We start from the raw sequence: 21,374 nt of genomic DNA on the forward strand, positions 1-21,374 counted from the left end.
GATTAGAATTGACCCATGGACTGTGCTGCTGCTGCTGTCTGCTTGTAAATGCCAGATGACTGTTTAGAGCTCGTTGTAGATTATTATTATTATTATTATGTTATAGCAAAGATGCTAATTTCCATCTGTTGTTCGCATGGATGATGAGTTATCAAAATATGGTTGTCCCTTGGTAGCAATCATCAAATGACGACCAAAAATGACTGTCCTTTTTTATTTAGTTACAATGCAATTCAGTTTATTTGAAAAATACATGTGACAGAACAAAAATCATTGGTCTGACCTAATTTTAATGTTGTGGGGCAACAGGATGAGGCAAGGCAAGTTTCACAGTGCTTCACACAACAGGAAAACCACCTTTTATATCGTATGCATGGCTGTGCAGACACAATATAGTTTTCACATCATTAGCCAATTGGATTTGCTGCAATAGTCTTAATTACAATACTGTAACCAAAAGTACGTGAACAAACCTCTTAGGTCAGGCAAAAGTCCGAAATCATCCAAGAAACAGAAAATATTACATACAAATATGGTATTTACAGGCTGTACAATTGTTAGTAGTCATTTTAAAACAACGTGGTAGCTATTTGTGTTTTCATCTGTGGAAAAAGAAACAGATTAGATTAATTTACTATCCAATGTTGTTTCAAGCATAATTATTTTCAGTTTGGACATTATATTTTCAGTATTAAAGTTAACAGATTTCATTGTCAGTTACCTCTTATTGTGCTGATGAAAAAGCTAGTTTCCTCTGTAAAGTTTTGCACCATCTGAAACAAAAAAGTCACTTCCGTTTAGCTTCCGTAGCAGGGATATTGCACTGAAAGCTATAATTGGTTTGATACAGGCATAAGAAATGAAAAATCGACCTGAATTTGTTTTCAATGTTACCGGAAACACACACCATTTATTTTATTGGACCTAATTGTTTTAATGGATTTTATTCGTTGGACAAACAGATTGAGACCAATCTTGTGGGGAAGTAATGAAGTCAATACCTTTTCTGTACAAAGGCCGTGTTCAGGCAGTGATTGTTGCTCGTGAAAATGGATTACATTTTCAAAAAGGTGAGACTTTAAGGTTTGATTGAACAGAGGAGTTCTAACGGCAGCTGAACTGGAGGGTTTGTTTATCTGTTCATGGTGGAAAACAGGACACACCAGTTACTGCAGCTCCCAATTATTTCAGAAATCCCTCCGTCTCTAGTTCTACATAAAAGGAGTTTGTAAATGCACAACTTTTTGAACCTGGAGCTTTGTGATGTGCTGTTGGAACACACCTCGTCAGTGACTAAGACGTGGATCCCCGTGGGCTTCTGGCTGTAGACGTGCATGATTCTCTGGGGTGCGATGTTGAACAGCATGGACAGTTTATCAGTCAAATCCAACAACGTGAGGTCCTCCAAGTACAGGGCGTGGTAGACTGAAGAGAACAAGGAAAAAGGTTGTGATATCTTTGCATTAAATTGCATTATTTATTTCACTTACACGGGTCACAACAGCTTTATTGACTTGATGGATTCCAAACCACGACCTTCACCACAGCTTAATAGACCTCAATTCTTTCATTTGATTTGTTTGATGTATTATTTGTTTTCTATCAAATGATATGACAGTTGGATGAATAATAACACTTTACACAAGAACCAAATGTTTAAATTGAAAGCACAGAGAGTTCCTGTGGTTGGCCTGCGCTCCACACTGGGACAGAGCAGCTGAATTCACAGAGAAACAAACTGTGTCGGATGTAATGATCAAACTTTATTGGCGTTTCAGAGATTGGGGATTCTTTTTGTGCATCAGGATTTACAAATGATGGAGGGAAAAAGAAAGCCAAGGCCTTTTATTGGATTGAAAAAGCTCCAGTTCGACGAGGAAAATGAATTTCTACAACAAAACTTAAGCTACAAAGTATTTCTGCTTTGATTTGGGTTTTCATTCAGGGAATGATTTAATTATTGTCTCATAACATTTCAAAATCTTTATTAAGATTGTGTATTGGTGATTCTATTAATTATTATTATAATCAATTAAGCACAAATTATTTTCAAAAATACTGAAACAATTGTCTGTTTATTAAAATCACAAACTAAAGTTAAATCAATGATTTCCGGGTGTTTCTTACATTGATTGACATGTGTCTGCCTTCAGGGAAAACAGCTTCACATTTCATTTCCCCCACTATTTTTTCAAGATCACATCATTTAAATCAATATGAGTAAACTTTATAATAATGCATTTTTCACACAGATTTTTGATGATATTAGATGATTTAGGGCCCGATCTAAGCGGTCTAAACTCTTTAAGAGCACGGACCAGGTCAGGGTCATTAGAGTTTAATATGATTCGTTGTTATTTATGGTTTCATTTAATGACAAAGATAGATTCCAGAAGCTAAATTTCAGTCTCATTTGTTACCGCTGTTTCTTCCCTGCACAATGCGATTTCGTCCCGTGGTGCTGGAGCTCTAAAGCCCGTGAGAAGGATTAATAATGTAGCTCCCAATTATAAACAAATCTAAACTGGTCTCATTTTGAATTCCTCTCAGTTTACAGTGCCTCGAGGTGGTTGTAACCTTTGACATCTACAAACCTTTACCTCTCCATATCAGAAATCCTCAAATGATTACATATGGGACCTTATCATTAATAACTATGGATTGGCTCCACAAATTTATGCCATATTAATCTTACATCTTAAAGTCCTTTCAACTGACAACAGTCACGCCTGAATGTATGTAACGGTGCAACATAAAAAGCGATATAAAAAACAAGTCTGATTGTATTATAGATGAAATGTTCTTGTATCTATTAAAGTCTTTAAACCCTTGAAGCCTTCTCACATGTTTAATCGCAACGAGCCATTCAAATAGTGGCGTTTGCACTTACTGTCTCCTCCCACAGCTTTGAGTGAGGCTGGACTCCTGCTCTGCTGCTGACAGACGTAGATGGTGAGACGGGGCTGTATGTACCTAGAGGAGGAAAGCATTTTATGACTTTATGACGTACAAACCACAAACATCACATCATGAAAGATTCTAATTATGAGTTAGTTTGGTGGGATAGAGTCTGTGGTAAATATTCATCACTGTTTTACATCAGTCAAGTTACAGTTTGTGAAGAGAAATTGAATCCTTCTGTGATGTCATCAACATTCCATCCAAAATGAACAGTTTACACTTAACTTTTCTGTCAATTTAAACTATAATTCAATCAGGTGTCAGGTCTAATTGTTGGATCATAACTAATGTGTAATTTTGTTTAAACAGTATGGTTGCTAGATAACAGTTTTGGAATGACCTATCTACTGTATGTACCATCTGCTGCTCATGTCCAACAGGAAGTTTAAAGTATAAACATCACAAACAAACATCCAAATGGGAAAAATAGGCCATTTTGTTTTTTAAAATCTTAAATATAATTATGTTTTGACAAAATATTGTAAATTATATATACTTTAATGCTGTTGTCATTATATTGTTTTGTTTTTACAAGTAAAATATGTATTTGTTATTGTGATAAAATGTAAATATATGATTATATTTGTGTGTTATCTGCATCATTAGCCTGGGGGGAGGGAAAGGCATGTTTTTCTAATAACATGTGTGAAGATGTTGTAGAAGCAGCCGTGAGGAATGTTCCTCCCATCCTGGGGACCAGATGGGTAGAACATTCACCAAGGTTTTTATCTCTAAAGATAATACCAAAGAGTCGTAAAAGACAAGTGCCTTAATGTGAAGCTGACCAATGAGAAATGTGACCCGCCTCCTTTTTATGTGTGATTTTAATAAAATGACTTGTAAGAGGGAGGAACGCTGAGAGTGATTTTGGAAAGTCGTTCAGGTTGCTTACAACATCTTGACTCGGCTAAGCCTTCCTCTCCCTTGCAAGCCACACAAAAGACTGACGTTTCTGTGTCGTTTAAAATTCTAAGTTGAATTATGTTCTCTGACTGTTAAGTAATAGCATTGATTCATGTGTAATTTCTTGACATTTTAGTGGTCCTTCGAGCCGGATGACCAGCTGCCCTTCGCGGAGATTGACGGGTGAATCGGTGAAGTCTGTGTACAGCTGAAAGAAGTCCACTTTTCCCGTGGCCGCCCATCGCACCTCATTCTCCGCGAGGACAGCCCGTCGTTTCGAGTCAGCGGAGAACAGACGACAAAGAGGTCAGAAAAATTTTGTGTGAAAAAGAGTTAGCCATAAAACGTTTTATGCATTTAGTTTGATATTTACTGGAAAAATATTGTATGCTTTTATGCGCTGTTAGGTATTACTGAGGAAATACCCAGTTTCATATTACTGAGGAAATATGCAGTTTAGGTATTACTGAGGAAATACCCAGTTTAATATTACTGAGGAAATATTTTAGGCAGTTAGGTATTACTGAGGAAATACCCAGTTTCATATTACTGAGGAAATACGCAGTTTAGGTATTACTGAGGAAATACCCAGTTTAATATTACTGAGGAAATATGTGTGAATGTAAGCGCTGTGCACGAGCGAAGTAAGTAAGAGAGAAGTGTGAATGTGTGAATGAGGATTAATAAGTGATTAACTAACAAGTGTGAATCACAATTAATCATACAAGGGTCACAAGGCGTTATTCTGAGAGATCTAAAATTTGCAGTCACGGGTGAATCTTAAACACCACGTTTATGTCCGGAGAAATCTAATAAGGAATTTCTCTAGAAGCTTGACATTAACCGTGACTGTAAAGCAAGTAGCATCTCTCTCAGACGACCGAGACCAAATAATGATGGAGCCAGAATTGTCACCCCAAACTGTAAGACCAAAAGACAAAAGAAAGGTCAAAAGAGATGAGGATCTGACAGATGCTGAATGGATGCGCAAGTATAATCCAGAAACTGTAAAATTTCTCCAAAAATGGAGGAAGAAATACGGGTTTAATGGGACTTTAGGAGTAGAAGCGACAGAAAGATTAATGGGAGGGTTGATAACTCATGATGGCATGAAGGGAAGAACTAAACAAAACCCAGGAAAACAGATAATAGCCGCTCAGGCCTGGTTAAAAGAATCCAGATCACGAGCAGAAAGAAAGGAAATACTGGAAAAAAGAACCGGTATTTTTGCAGTTGCTAGAAAAGAAGATAATATTGGGGAAAATTGGCCGCAGCGACGACCCCCACTGCTGGTGCCGGGGGAGGAGGCGGGACCAGGACCAGGGGAAATCCAGGAAGCAGTAGAGGCACATTCACATGACGAAGAGAGTGTGTCAACTTTTAGACAACAGAAAAGAGCTCAAAATTGGGAAGCAAAATTACCGGTAGAACAAAGTCCTCCTCCATATAATACTTACCCAAAGCCAGTATCAAAATTGTATCCAGCACTACCTACGTTAAGTGTTCCCGTAGATTATGCCCCAGAGGGAGCAAAATTAGTGCAGGCTGATCCATTTAAGGAAGGATCGAGCAGAGTGTTGCGGGATCGTGAAAGTTTAAAGAAACCTCAAAGATACTGTGAGGAATATTCAACAGCAGAGGCATATCCAGCAATTGAAGTCCCAGACGGGGCGGGAGGGACGACATACGTGTACAGGACATGGACTTTAGGTGACGTTAAGGCCGCTCTAGAGGGAGTAACGAAACCAAATGTACACATTGATAGATGTCTTAATGAATTATCACTCCTGATAACACAGTACAGACTAAATGAGGCAGAAATACAACAGGTCCTAATGCAACATCTGGGCCTTCATTGGATACAATTAAAGGGGAATTGGGATCCGTTCAATGCAGGAGTAGCTAGACCATATAATGATGTACCGGGGGATGGGGCTACGACAATGGCCAGATTGCAAGAAGGAGCAGGAGGGGGAGTTTGGGGCAGGGCAAGGGCACATTTTACGAGGCCGGCGGATTACCTGAAGATAGCGCAAACTAAACAGGGGGATGGAGAAACAGTTCAAGAGTTTAGATGCAGGCTTACGGGGATATTTAAAGATAACAGTGGAATCCCAGAAGACGCAGCTGCTGATAGCGTTTATCAGCAGCAGTTGAAAAGAGCAGTAATGGACGGACTTAAGCCCCAAATCCAATGGTGGCTGAAGAAAAATTATGTACATGGCAACAGGAACACTCGAACAGTTCACAGAACAAGCAGTGCATGCAGAATCAGTGGAAAAAGAAAAACAGAAAAAAAGTAAATTAACAGAGGTGTATGTTATGGTGCCATTAGAAGAATGCGTCCAGACAAGCGTAGGAAAGAGGGGAGCAAGGGGGAAAACAGGTTACAGAGGGGGATATAGAGATAAGAAAAGAGAGGAACAAAGAGAGGAGGATTGGAAATTGGGAAAGTGTTTTCTCTGTCACAAAACTGGACATGTGGCGAATAAATGCCACAAAAAGAGGGACAGGAGAAGAACTGAGGAGGATAGTGAAGAAGAGGAAGAGGCATGACTAGATAGGAAAAGTGAGTGCAGGACAAAGGAGGGTGGCTTGGACAAGAAACAGACAAAGAATGAGGGGGACGAAGAGACAGAAATGTTTTTAAATTTAGAATATGTCAACTATAAACACAGGCCTGAAGTGACGATATGGGTAAATGGGAAATTACTGATATTCTTAGTCGACACAGGAGCAGAACGGACAGTGTAGGTGTGACTGCACCAGGGGAGGCTGTAGTAAAGATGATATCAGCAAATGGACAAACAAAAAGAAATCCACTGAGTGTACCTACTAAATTTAGGTGGGAAGAGACAGGGGAAGAAATTTTAGCAACAGCTGTGATGGATTCAAAGTGTCCACATAATCTTTTAGGAAGAGACCTAACAACAGCACTAGAAATGGCAATAGTGCCTCTGACAGACGGGACAATGACCGTTATAAAACACCCGTTACATGAACCCATCAGCGGAGCATGTCACAGAACGGACAGGATTGCCATACTATTCATGGACACTAGATTTACCTACAGGTGACTCAGGAGAAATAGTAACCACACTGTTGACATTGGCAAAAGAAAACACAACCAGCCCCCGTGACATTAGAAAGCGAGATCAGTTACAAATGACGTTGCGTTACAAAGCCACACCAGGACCAGACATGACTTACGACGAAGCTGTGAATAAACTAGGTCCGCAGATTATTACAATGACTAATCTGTATTATCATGAGGGAACCTCGTATTGCGATGTAGACGTGAGTGAAAACGTAACATTGCTAATGTCCTCCCAGGAAAAACGGCATCTGCCATTAACTAAAGCAAACAATGCCAGGTGGGAGGATATGGGACAGATAGTCAAAGATAACAGACGAGCTAAAGACTGGGAAAACACAGGAGAAGGGAGAAAGCAGATTAGCAAGAGGACAGGATGGACAAGATGTCCGTTATCTTTACGTATCACAGTGACAATTAACAGCAACACCACCTCAGGGGGGGTTGACGTGATGGGTAATAGGAAAAGTTAAAATTAACAGGGAAAGAATTTGACATTCTAAATTAAATACCTGAAGGATTGTTGAGATTCAATCAAGAATTGAATAGATTTAAATTAGACAATATCATCTAAATTTAGACGTTATAGAAGTTATGAAAACCAGTGATAACAGGACTTAAACATTATAGGACTCAGGACGGAGGCAAGAGATGGTTAGACTGATAAAATGATGTGCCTTATGTACAAGGGGAAGGTTTAGGATCATTTCGATAGTTATACACATATAGACTTGCTAGAACAAACTAATACACAATGTTTGTAAAGCACCACACGAGCAGGTGTGAGAGATTGAGTTTGGAACTCACCTGAAGCACATATAGAAGATTAGCACATATTACATTAGATGGGTGACTTTATTCAGGCCACACCACAGAGGAGATGTGAAATTATTAATTATGTGAAGAATTCTTAGTTGTGAACTGACCCTTAAGGCCAGCTCAACGGGGGAATTATTGAGATAATTATTATTGTTTGATGTATTTGTATTGCACATACATACATACATACATACGCGCGCACACGTGGAGACCAAACATTTAGAGTTTGAAACATTTGGAGTTTGAAACAAATGGTGGTAAAACAGATAGGTTTGGCAGTGTCGGATTACAGACACACAGGGGGGGCCCAGAGCCGTGGAAGGGGGGGCTCAGCCAGGGATGTGACCACTGAACTGTGAAAGGTCAAGAGGTGACATTGCGGAGTGGAGTGACAGACGCAATTCCATCTCTTCCTTGATTACATCTTGGATTAGTGAACGTTGTAAACTATCTGGATTATTGAATTTTGTTTAAATGTAGAATTATGTAGAAGTTTGACAAATGGGCAAAGCCATTTATCAAAAGGGGGGATGTATGTGTAAACAAATGTTCCGAATCAACAATTACTAAAAAAAAAATTGTAAACAAGAAAACTGTTTGAAATACACTGAACTGTCGAAAAGACTTTGTTTATTACCGCAGCAGAACGTGTTGGAGATGTGGTGTTTACAGAGACGATCCAAGTGGGACAGCCAGTGGACGGAGCCACACCGTGTCGTCCTCACACCGACCATTGGAGGGACGAGAACATGGGTGCTCTCATGGGAAAGTGAGAGAAATGTCTGGACAACACAGCGCCGGACAACACAGCGCCGGACAACACAGCGGCGGACAACACAGCGGCAGATCCATAAGATCTACAAGACGCAGGACTTCAGTGTATTCTTCATTTTTGTATGCAGTGAACACAGAGGCCACAGCGCGTAAAGTGCTACACTCTGCTACAATGAACGGGAGCCAGAGACAGCAAAAAGACGTACGTGTTATCATCATCGCAGCGACGGCGGTAATATGGGTGCTGACACCTGTATTATGCATCGGACAGTCGGGACCACGTGAGAGAACAAACAGCAAGCCAAAGGTACTCTGGGCACCCAACCCATGTTCTAATAGATCAGCATCCACTTGGATGCCACAATTGTGTATACCTGTGAATGAAACATACATTTTTGAAATTCCATACGCAGATCTGAAATACAGGGGGAAGAAAATAAGTGATCAAATTGATGTAGAAGAGTATGAAATGTATATGATGGTGGGGCAGCAAGATAGTAGCTGGGAAAACACAATGGCATATTCAGGAAAATCATGGGAGCCATACGCTACTACAGCCACCGCACAAAGATGGAAAGGTAAAATAGAAATGGCTCAGACTTGTGGTAATGTGTTAATTACGGTAAATCTACACAATCATCAAAATAAGACAGAATGTGAAGTATTCAGACTGTATTGGTGGGTTCCAGGACCAGCTCTGGATCCATTCTGTCATATTCTTGTATGTGTTGTAGCGATCTCAAGCAATCAGGCCCAGGCTCAGACACTAGACACAGTAGGAAGGGCAATGCGGGGGATCCATAATAGTTACCAATAAAAAGCAATTAACGCCAGACACCTTTCTATACATGGCAACGGGTGCACATATTGCAACAAATATGTGGATACAAGAAGCATTAGCAGTGGCAAGACCTCTGCGAAAGGATTGCATAATATGCATGACAGCACGACCACAATTATTATTAGTAGATGCGATAATAGTAAACACGACATGCGTCCAACACCTAGCCAACAGAACCATGAATAATAAACTATGTGCCAATTATGACAGAGCATTTCCAAAATTGACAAATAATATGCAACCGACATTGTTTACATTACCTAAAAGCGCCTTTTTTGTCTGCTACAACATAACTACATGCAAAGTTAATGAAATATGCCTTAAGATGGGAAATGTACCAGTTCATATGTGTAACCTAACTGTGCAGATAGCGGGAGGAGGTCTCTTGGATACCCAACGCCAGGATGTATGGTGGTGGTGTGGGGACACCGTGCTGAGAGGACACTTGGAAGCAAAGGGAGTAGGACTCTGTGCCTATGTATCGCTCTTGTGGCCAGCCGCGGTCATAACAAGCATCACCCAGAACCATACTGAAAGGTCAAGGCGAGACGTTAGTGGACAATCTGGTATGCTCCCAGTAGCACCTGATACTACGTATATAGATCCTATTGGAGTACCCAGAGGAGTCCCTGATGAGTATAAGCTGGCTGACCAAATAGCAGCAGGGTTTGAGGGCCTTCCGCTTGTCTCTGCGATATTTCCCATCACGCCGCACAAAAATGTGGACAGAATTAATTATCTGTCTTTCCAATTACAAAGGTTGACTAATCTGACTCACAATTTAGGACTTGCTCTCGGGTCACAGTTGCATCACACCGCTTTAATGGCGTGGCAAACTCGAATGGCAGTAGACATGTTATTAGCTGAAAAGAAAGGAGTTTGTTCGATTTTCAAAGGTCAATGTTGTACATTCATTCCTAATAATACAGCCGCGGACGGCTCAGTCACAAACACTCTGTCACAATTGAGAACTATGTCTAGAAAAATGAAAGAACACACTGGAATAGACAATAAAATCTCAGAATGGTTAGAAAGCTGGTTCGGCAGGTGGACTGGTATCGTGGTTCCGGTACTGACCTCACTGTTGGTAATAATTGCCTGTTTTGTGTTTTGTGGATGTTGTTGCATACCAATGTGTAGACACACTATAGAACGTACAGTGGAAGAAGCGATCACAAGCCGAGGGCATCATAGTTATGCCTTAGTAGCTATAGAAGAAGATGAAACTGACAAGTATTAATGTGCATGACCCTTTGAGTGTAAAATGTATTATGTTCACACCAATATGAAAAACATGTTGAAAACTGAAAAGAGTGATGTGTTCGGATATGAGGAAGTGGGCTAATGCTTTGATAAACAGGAGGGAAATGTGATAAAATGTAAATATATGATTATATTTGTGTGTTAAAAGTTATCTGCATCATTAGCCTGGGGGGAGGGAAAGGCATGTTTTTCTAATAACATGTGTGAAGATGTTGTAGAAGCAGCCGTGAGGAATGTTCCTCCCATCCTGGGGACCAGATGGGTAGAACATTCACCAAGGTTTTTATCTCTAAAGATAATACCAAAGAGTCGTAAAAGACAAGTGCCTTGATGTGAAGCTGACCAATGAGAAATGTGACCCGCCTCCTTTTTATGTGTGATTTTAATAAAATGACTTGTAAGAGGGAGGAACGCTGAGAGTGATTTTGGAAAGTCGTTCAGGTTGCTTACAACATCTTGACTCGGCTAAGCCTTCCTCTCCCTTGCAAGCCACACAAAAGACTGACGTTTCTGTGTCGTTTAAAATTCTAAGTTGAATTATGTTCTCTGACTGTTAAGTAATAGCATTGATTCATGTGTAATTTCTTGACAGTTATTTATGTAATTTCTTTGTGATTTGAATATTTTTTTCTTTGAATTGCCTTGTGTATGAAATGTGCTCTACAAATAAACTATTTGTATGTAGAGAAAATACACATTCCAGTGTATTATCTCCACTAGAACCAGTTTAAACAGAGTAAATATACTATAAATGAGTCTATGCTAGTATGTAACGGCCTCTTCATGACGTGCACTGCAGTGACTGACCTTCCTTTCATAGCGTTGAAGAGCCGGATGCCGTCTGCCGGGCCACAGATCTGAATCAGATCCTCTCGACTCATTCTCAGCAGGTCAGCTCCTGCAACACACTCAAGTTTACCTCTGTGCCCTCTGAAGAGCTGAAGAGCCCACTTCCACTGGACAAGTCCTGTAATGCTGTGTTACTGAATCACCAAAGTAAGTTTCTATGTTTGTGAATTCTGTTCTTTGAGCACTCAGCCAAGACATAAACTTGACTCGGCTGTTCAGATGGACCACTTTCCCTTGTGTACTCTGAGGCCGTCTCTGATGCATCAGTAATGTTCACGCATTTGAGGTGGTTTGTCATATTATTCAGCTTTTCACTTTACTTTTTGACTTTAAACTCCAAAAGTTATAATTATAACTTCCTGTGGTGCTTTTATTTTTTATTCACTGGCAGAAACAGAGTTCCTTCTTTCCCTTGATAATAAGAGCATTCAAACAATTTAAATGAATCCCTTTTTTGTTTTTGCTGATTTTATATACTAGGTAAAAATTAAATGACATTTGTTTTTCAAAACTGAATTCTGAAAAGAAAATCTAAATACCCATTAATACACTGAGCGAGGTTGATTGGAAGTTTTTACAATGTATTTCCCCTCAAACCAAATGATAGTAGTAGAAGAATTCATATTCATTGTAGAAAAAGATTCAGTTGTGTCATGTGGACACTATTTTAGGAAAACAAGACGTTTTGTCTCTCATTCCAGAGTCATTCTCAATCTGAGGATCTAGTCTGTCTCAGATATTCATCCTACTTTGAGTAAACCACAGTGAAATGTCACTATGAAGTTCTGCAGTTTGGAACAGGAAGTCAATGGATCTATATCTATTACTAAGGCGTTTCAGGTCAATATTTGCAGTTTACAGAGAATAAAACATCAAATAATAACTTATGTTATAGTTCAATACTAAATACCTGAAAAAGCTTAATATGGCTCTTTTGAAATAAATTTCACCATTGACCAAGTCAAATGCAAATAGTCTTCAATCCGCTACTAATTTAATCAATGAACCATATTTTAGGCCTATTTTTCCTGGAAATATACAATTAGACTGAAGATGTTTTGTATCACTATGAATGAAAATTACTGATGGATCTACAATTTCTGTAAATTACATGTTTGTTTGTGTATTTATTTATTCAGGCTATTTATTAATCTGTTGTGTCTGAATATAATGTTTGCAACAATGGCTGTAATAATATCAACCTCATAAACATGGGCAGTATATGGAAAGATACTGTTGTTAATGTTGTTTGAAATATATTCAACATTTGATTATACATTCATTCTCGACCGCTTGTTCCCGTTCGGGGTCGCGGGTGAAGGACCCAGTGACTTTGGGATTATACAATATCGCTTACAACAACAAAAAATAGCGGATTAAAAATATAGATAAAAACAGTTGTAACATTTCAGTTGAGAGTATAAGGTGATATTCTACACGTGTGTGCTTTGATAGACACATGGCGAGCCGTGTTACCTGAGAAGCTGGAGAAGAGCTTTGAGAAAGGCGTGAACCTGTGTTGGAGGAGCCACTGCTGAGTGTCCTGTGGAGAGGACGTGGCCAGAAGGTGCTACGGGTCAAAAACAACAAGAGCCCTTGTAATGAGTTTAGCAGCACAGCGGTCTCTCCAAATACTGGCCTACAAAGGGAATAAGAGAGCACCGTTTAGACTTCACTCTGGACTGGTACTTACATCCGAGCAGCCGGCCACGAGCAGGTCCGCGGGCTGGTCTGGGGAACAGCTGCTACAGAGGCATGCAGAAGGAGATAACATGCAACATTAGACATGCCACATTTTACAGAAGCAGGGTTTATTTCAGCTTAATGAGTTTTTAACCTGGTGACAATGGCGTTGCCCTGCGACAAGTTGGCCACTGTCCAGGGTGTACCCCGCCTAAGGCCCGAAGTCACTGGGATAGGCTCCAGTCACCCGCGACCCCGAAAGGGAACAAGCGGATGTTCCATCCATCCATTGGATGGATGGAACATCCATCCATCCATCCAATGGATGGATGGATGGATGGACAATGGCGTTTTCTCATCATTATCGTATTTTGATTGATTGCTGCATGTTTGAGTAATCCTGTATTGTCCTGCAACTGAGGCTCGAGTGCTCTGGAAATCCCTGTTTTCACCTACCTCGTATCCCTGCCCACATTTTTGTTGGTTGTGATTATTTTAAAAATCAAGACTTTGAGTGATACATTCGGGTTTCAAAAATAAAAACATTTAAATGACAATCTGCTGCTTGTTACAGTGGAATGTCACTATGAAGAGGCGGGGCTTGTCTGTTCTGCAGTTTTGGACAGGAAGTCAGTGCACCTGTTTGTATTACTAGTACTACTATTTTAGATCAATATTGTGTTTTACAATGAACACAATGTAAAATGGTGATCTACGTCTGTTATAGTTCAAGTACCTGAAAAACATAATGTGTCTCCTTTAATTGTGATGTATTGTATTAAGCTAAATATAACAGATGTATGAACAGAATGCAGAATTATAATAATTTGAAAGGTTTGTCAGTTGAATTCTCCCAGAAGACAGTACCAATGAGATGATGCTGTTGACCACTGGGGGGCAGTCACTCCACTGGTGAGTGTAGCTTGTGTTTGCTACTACATCTTACACCACAGTAAGATTTACTATAAGTCCACAGAAAATACCTGCATTTTCTTTCCTCTATAAACTGTGTCTCACCTCTCAGTGAAGGAGCAGGGTGTGGGGGGGCTGTGGTAACCCGGAGACAGAGGGACACTGCTGTTACAGTGGTTTGACAAGTTCACAGCGTCGGGCCACGGAGAGCACTGCACACACACATGCACAAAAACACACACACACACACACACACACACACACACACATGCACGCAAACACACACACAAACACACACACACACAAACACACACAAACACACACACACACACACATGCACGCAAACACACACAAACACACACACGCAAACACAAACACACACACACACACATAAAAGCATGAGTCATAAGCTAAATATTTTTTCACATTGAGCAAGTTTAAAATGAACCACACATTTTACGTCAAAGATATTTTGAATTCTTCAGCAGAATTAGATGTGTCTTGGATCGAGTGGTTTGTGGCTTTAAGATGCTGTGGTCCTGAATTAGCATGTCTTCTGTGCTGATCAAGCCTCTTGTGAAGTGGCTGTTTAGTCACACCTCTGTACCACTCTATCGAAGACAGTGAGGTGAAGATTCTAAGCAAGGAAAAAATATGGTTTGAAGGAGTTAAAGAGGCAATCTTTGTTAAAAAAGAAAAACCGTCCTTGAATATAAACGGTGGTTTAAGATTCAACGTTCCGGTTGTTTATAATGGAATTTTGAATCCCTGGAGAGGTAGACGCCCAGGGCATTCTGATGCTGTTCAGTTCCTCAGGGAGGAGAGAGAGTGAGCCAGGTTACAATAGGAGGCTGATAGCCCATTAAAGAACTTATAGTAAACAAAGAGGCTAGTTTGATGAACTCCCTTCATCAGGAGGTCCCGCCCATTGAGAATGTCTCTTGGATGAGAGTCGAAACCTTTAGTTTTTCCTAAAAAACAGAGTCCTGTGTTTCTGTCTGTAAGGTAATGCAAACATAAATTAATTGATAATCATAAAATAACACTACAAACTGACCTAATCTTTTTACAAAGACAATTAACTTGGCATTCGCTGTAGTTTTTTTTAAATCAAGTTGTCTACTTTATATTACAGTAAATGTATGTTAGCCTTTAGCTTTGAAACAAAAACACATGGACACTTCCCATGGAAGTGGTTTTCCATGCATGTATTTACATGGTACATATCAGTCTCAACATGTTGCCAGTGATTCTCCATCTGTAACTCTCTCTCTGCTGTGGGTCTGTACATTTTTTAAATTTTATTTTAGGAAGACTCTGGCAATTCCATTGAGAATGAAAGGAAGGATAAGTGAAGATCAGCCCTTTTGAGACAACCGGAACTAGCCAGGAGGTATCTTTTCATTTCTTGTAGACCAATCCTAAACTCCATCATCACTGATTGCCATTCCTTAAACCCTAACCTTAACCGTAGCTTTAAATCACAAGTTTTGTCATAAATCCAGTGTTAGTGAGCTACCATTCCGTGACAGTTCAGTTCAGCTCCAATCATTGACAGACGATACAAACTTTGAGGAAACATTGTGTGTTATGCAACATATTAATGATTCTGTCTGTACAGTGTGTATCACTGCGATAGGTCTACATGCTACAATGGCTAATGATATGTTTGCTAACCTGTAGCTAACAACTGCTAAATGCACATAGGTCAGTGGCGTGCGGTCAGCGCAATCAAGGCAATCAGTGATTGGCCAATAAAATCTATAATTAGGGCCTGTACTCAATTAGTTGGTGAAGTAGGCTTATTTAAGGCGTTTACCACAAATGAGAGTTTAGCTCAGTTCGATTGGCGTTCGCCCTTTCACTTTTCTATGATCCACTAAATATTGTTGAACACCCCAGGTCGGCTTGTCCATCTATAAAAGTCACCGCACTTCCCTGGCGTATTTGTCTCTTTTCTGCTGCTTTATGGAAGCCAAAAACAATATTAGGCCGCATCGAAGTTGCTAAGCTGTGTAGACCACCGGGATGTTCATGACAGTTCTGAGTGTGGACTTTAAAAACATGGAGGAGGACAAGAGAGAAGGAGCCGATCCAGTACCTCTTTAAGAACCGTGGTCTCGTGCGAGAGCTGGTACTTCTCCAGGTCCCGAAGGTCCTTTTTGTGGATCTTTTCACGGTCGGTCTTCAGTTTACGATCCGCTCCTTTAGGCTGAGGAAAACATGACACGCAAAAAGATGATTATATATAAGTTATAACATGGAATTTGAATGTCATCTTTTGTAACATTTGCAGTGGTGGAAAGTAAGTACAATGTTTAGGTATCTTTACTTTTAGCATGTTCATAGTGACATCCTGACTAAAGGTTTTGTGCTCAAGTCTTGATTAATTTACACTGTGGAAAATACATTATCAAGACCTCTTGTATTCCGGTACTTTAACATGTACTTCAATAGTTTCACTTTTAAGATTTTTATATGTGATACTTTAACTTGAGTAAAACCGCTGTATTTTAACTTATTTTCTCAAATTAAATTCTTTCACCTCTGAATATTTGTACTTTGGGTTTAAATTAATGGTGAGGTGTGCACTGTAAAAATTGAGCTTAAACTAAAACGCACAGGTGGGCTAGGTTTTTCATACTAGCAAATATGGACTGATTTGTGAATAAGTACGTTCAATTATATTTGACTTTGAACTTACACACGACACAGAAATGTTATGGTTTTTTTTAAATAATGTAGACAGATTGGGACTGAAAGTTATTTAAGAAGACATTTTTATGCTTTTTTGTTTGTTGTTTGTTTGTTTGTTTGTTTGTTCAGATTCAACATTGTAACCTTTCGGGGAACACATTAACTCAATTTGACATAATATGTTAATTTTAATGTACAATCGTCATTGTCCGTAGATGTATCAGCCAAAACAATACAACACATGTAAGCGCTGTGGTACGACACTGTTACTGGTGCTGTTCAGTTCTTTGACTATAGTGTCAGGATACGTTGTGCGTGTACCTTGAAGACTTTGATTTGACAGCTGGCCGACTGCACATGCTCCATATATTCTCCCTGTTCGTTTGTGGTGAAAGTGTCCACCTGGATCCTGAAGGGCACGCCCTTTTCACCTCCATGTTTCCTCGGAGTGAACTCTGTGCTGATGCAGTTCACCTGAGAGAAAAGGAGGATTGTAATAAAGCCTTTTCTGAACGGGGCGTGGCGGTGGAATGGCCGGATGTCTGTACCTGGATGAAGGCCGAGGCGTTCTTGGCCGGGTCCCACAGGAATTCTATAGTGTTGAGGTGCAACGGGTGTGAACGCGGCTCTAGCACGCCCACCGACAGAGGGATGTCTGCGAGAAATGTTACAGTCATGCTTTTCTCCAAGACCGTCCAAGCTCCTCCTCTTCACAACCACCAGTGTCTACGATCCAATCACCTTATATAAACTGCACATTTACCAAAAATCATTATTGACATTGGCTAAAGAACATTGGATTTTGTCAACAGGGCAAACGCTTTTAAGAGTGAATAAGTTACGCCACTAATCTGAATAAAATACAACTATAATATATGTAGGAAGGGAGGAGCTAACCACATGGAAACGAGCACAGTCAGTAAGTCTATTGTTAATTATGTCTATTCCATTAATTGTGGCAAAAGTATGTCAAGACAAGACATCTGAACAGTAATGTGGGTTTAAGGTATAATCTGTCACCCATTTACAACGCCATCCTCAGGCCTAAACCAAAACAAAGAAACAAATAAGGCTAATCAGAGTATGCCAATAGGAGTTAGATTACCAATTTAGGGCATAAACAATTATGCAAAGTATGACTCAGGTGATAATTCACAGTTCAATAGACTAAACTAACAACAGCTACTGTGCACTGTAAACATCTAGGACGTGTTAAGCTCCTCCTTTCAGACAGATCCCTGTCAGAGGAACTCATGAAGCCACTTAGAGCATCTTCTTTTCGTTTCTTATGGTATTTCTCAAACCTCTACATAAAAACCAAGCACCAAATCCCTGGCAATAGCGGTTTAAGACACTGCTATTCTTGAATTGTATATCATAAAATGTTGTGTAGTGTATATAAAAGGTTATAATGTATATATGTAATTATATGAAGTGTATAGCATGTGCAGACTAGACTATAGGACTATACATGTGAAGCATATAAAGGAGAGGAAGAAGAAGGAGGGGAGAGAAACATTATTTGAGCACTGGAGGTGAAGAAGAGGTGAAGGAGTGAGTCTGAACCCAGAGAATGCACTTTCCTCTCCTTTAGATAGTTCAGAGTTTGGAAGTGAAATAATGAGAGTTGTGTAAAACATGCAGCATCTATTTTCATCTGGATAAAAACATTGAGTTTTCAGATGCATTTCAAATGGACCAAGAGTAAAAAGCCCTTATCACAACATTGATTACAATTTAATAAATATAATTGTATGTGTTTTTGTGTGTCTGATAGAGTTGACGATAATTGAATTAATTCAGGAAACATGCTATTTAAGTGTTTTTATTTAGAACGTGTTCCTTAGTATTTCTGAACAGGAAACATGTCACTCTAATAAATGTAGAATGTTTTTGAAAAAAGTCATTTTCAAAACTGACCAATGTCGAGGATGCGGTCCCCAGGGCGGCTCCACCTCCAGCCCTCCAGCTGCTGGTGCTCCATGTACTGCAGCCTGCGGTCGTGAAACACCACCCGCACTATGCTCTGGGCACAGGGACACTACATCAGCCCACAGCAGTACTTTTACCTACAATATATACACTGTATGTACTAATCCAACCAGCGCAGGACTAAACACACGCATGTCACAAGAATATTCAATTGATAATAGTGATTATTCAGGCCACACTATAATTGTATGAACAAATATACAATATATATATATACTTTTACTTTTAATTTGGCTGTTTTTGTCACTTTTAAATTTATTTTGTGGATTTGGTAAACTTGAGGAATAGTAACTCTCCTGTTCAGCTCTGGCACAGACCGGGCTCATAAACGCGTCATGTGTTTGCTCAGATCCACCTGTGTCGTTCTTGTGTTTCTGGGATGCTTAAAGTTTAAAGTGTGTGACATCCTGAACACAGAGGCATGTCTGCAGGATTTACTCTTCAAAAATTAACCCAAGTGTTGACAAAGGTCCCTCGGATAAGCACGCTGCAAAGCTAGACCGTGTTGTACAGTATTGTCCATTTTGTGAGAGAAATCTGATCAATTATTGCAATATTTGGCATCAGATTTCTACACTGTAACAGTCAATGAACGTGTGTTTATAGTAACTTAAATGATACAGAAAACTGTCACCTACCTTCACACATTTGCTGCTTATGTCTGAATACTCCACTAGTTTTCTGTTAAGCATACGGATTTCATAGGACTGACCTACATTTTAAAAACAAAACACCTGATTAAAAGATTTCAAATGTCTCTTATAAAAAAGTACAGGCAGAAACTGGAGCAGGAGTGAAAACTAAAGGGATTCACTGTATTTCCCAAATCTGAATTACATGTGACAAATCATCATATGACATTTGGCTCATGAAATGGACGGTTTGATCAAGGAGAGAGATTATTGAAGGATCTGAGAAAAAGCAGACAAAGAGAGTTTCAGAGGTCGTTTTGGGAGATAAATACCAGAACTGAACCATGTGATCAATCATCTGCGTGAATACATAACTGTATATTGAACAATGTCATGTCCAAATCCTCCATGTACTAATGATATTGGCTAATCCATAACCACAAGTAAAGTTTGCACTACGTTCTCCCACTACTTGTACATCATTACTACAACCACTACAACTGCTGAGCCATTAGGTACTTGCCCTAGTAATAACTTTTAATGACTTTTTCTCTGCCAAAAGTGTGTGTAAACCATAAAACTGCGTCATTACCAATCAAAAAAGAGTGTCATCTTTTGGTGTCGGACACAGATCAGCTGTGAACCAAATACAACTGCTGCTGTTTATTTGAAATGAGGCCTGACAACAGGAAGTTTAATGTTTAAGATAGTTTCAGAGCTGTCGTTGTTCTCTCTTTTCCACCCCCTGAACTATAAAACTCTCCCTTTTCTGCTGATGCTCATCTCTCCAGCGCGACCTCTGGTGCACAGCTCCTCAGTACCTTGGTTGAGGTAAGTGAGCGTCTCTTCTGTCTCTTTGACGGCCGGAGACGTGGCTGCGCACAGGACGTACTGGAACGGGCTACTCCTGCTGCTGCTGCTGCTGCTGCTGCTGCTGCTGCTGCTTTCTGCCATAAAACGCTCCTCCTCGTTTTTGAGGAACGGTGCCAAAGCCTCCCTGTGAGCCAGAAGTGACACGTTAACAATCAGCGCATAAGGAAGAGCTCGGCCCTTATCTTATCATTTAATCCAGAGAACAAAGGGCTGGGGTTGCACAACAGTAATATATGAACTGTCAAGTTGTTTGGGACAATGGTAAAAAAAAAAAAAAGACTAGAGCAAAGAGTAAAACTGGAAAAATGATGAAAATATGATAAATTAGCTTAAAAAAAACTGCAGTCATGGATTTGAGCGAGTGTTTGTTGACATGGTAAAGTTTACATTGTGCGTTTGCTACAGTGATGTTTTCGACAAATCGCTCTGAAATTTTAAAACATTTTTTAACACCAATTTAACACTGGATTCAAAAACTTTGGGAATCAACCAAAACAACATCAGAGAAACTAGTTTTCTTTGAATCAAAAATGTCAATCAACAAAAGGAAACAAAAATGAAAGTGACTTCAAACCTAATTTATAGTGGAGAGAATTTGAAACAATAATCTGACAAATTTAACAAATGCAGAAAAGTGCTTTTGACATTGTTATCCGCTCCTGTCCTCTGTGGTGTCCGCCTAGTGTCCGTGTGCTGTCTGATTACTGTCAACTGGGTGCTGCTTTACCTAATGTAACTAGCAGAGTGCTGGTGGAAGGACTCCGGCTGGGAATGGCAGAAGAGCATGTTTTGGAGTCGTCCGAAGTCCCGGGAGCACAGGGAGACGTGGAGAGACGGCCTTCTCTTCCTGCTGCTGTATCTGGAGAGGTTTGAAGAGCCAACGCGCTCGCAGCCCTGTTTTATACATGGCTGTGTGACGTCGTCGCTGATATTAGCATACCCCAGGCGACCTTTGGGAAAGCCCGCCCACCACAACTGCCTCACCAGGGTTTTTGAATTAATAGTGGCCCCGCCCCCCCCCCCCCCACACACACACACACACACACGAGCGTTTGTTTACAGCGTCCACAGCAGGCGCTAA

The 21,374-nt window shown here is 40.0% G+C and overlaps 1 protein-coding gene across 2 annotated transcripts; it reads right to left on the reverse strand.

The window, feature by feature from the left end:
- Positions 1–348: 348 nt before the first annotated feature.
- On the reverse strand, positions 349–21,187 carry tfcp2l1 (transcription factor CP2-like 1). Of its 2 annotated transcripts, none has more exons than XM_072444306.1 (15): positions 21,021–21,187; positions 20,242–20,417; positions 19,427–19,500; positions 18,717–18,822; positions 17,345–17,451; positions 17,118–17,270; positions 16,201–16,311; positions 14,205–14,311; positions 13,198–13,246; positions 12,981–13,074; positions 11,463–11,553; positions 2,891–2,973; positions 1,283–1,425; positions 722–773; positions 349–602 (listed from the first exon to the last, which is right to left on the reverse strand). In XM_072444306.1, the coding sequence occupies exons 1-15, from the start codon at positions 21,077–21,079 to the stop codon at positions 565–567; spliced, it is 1,443 nt and encodes a 480-aa protein (XP_072300407.1). In that variant the 5' UTR covers positions 21,080–21,187; the 3' UTR covers positions 349–564. The 2 variants fall into 2 exon arrangements, with proteins under 2 accessions (XP_072300407.1, XP_072300406.1); XM_072444305.1 differs by having other exon boundaries at positions 13,198–13,249; positions 21,021–21,185.
- Between the last annotated feature and the right edge of the window lie 187 nt (positions 21,188–21,374).

This window comes from Eucyclogobius newberryi, unplaced genomic scaffold (assembly GCF_026437365.1).
Source record: "Eucyclogobius newberryi isolate DKJ021-1_F unplaced genomic scaffold, fEucNew1.0.hap1 SCAF_14, whole genome shotgun sequence".
NCBI lineage: Eukaryota > Metazoa > Chordata > Actinopteri > Gobiiformes > Gobiidae > Eucyclogobius > Eucyclogobius newberryi.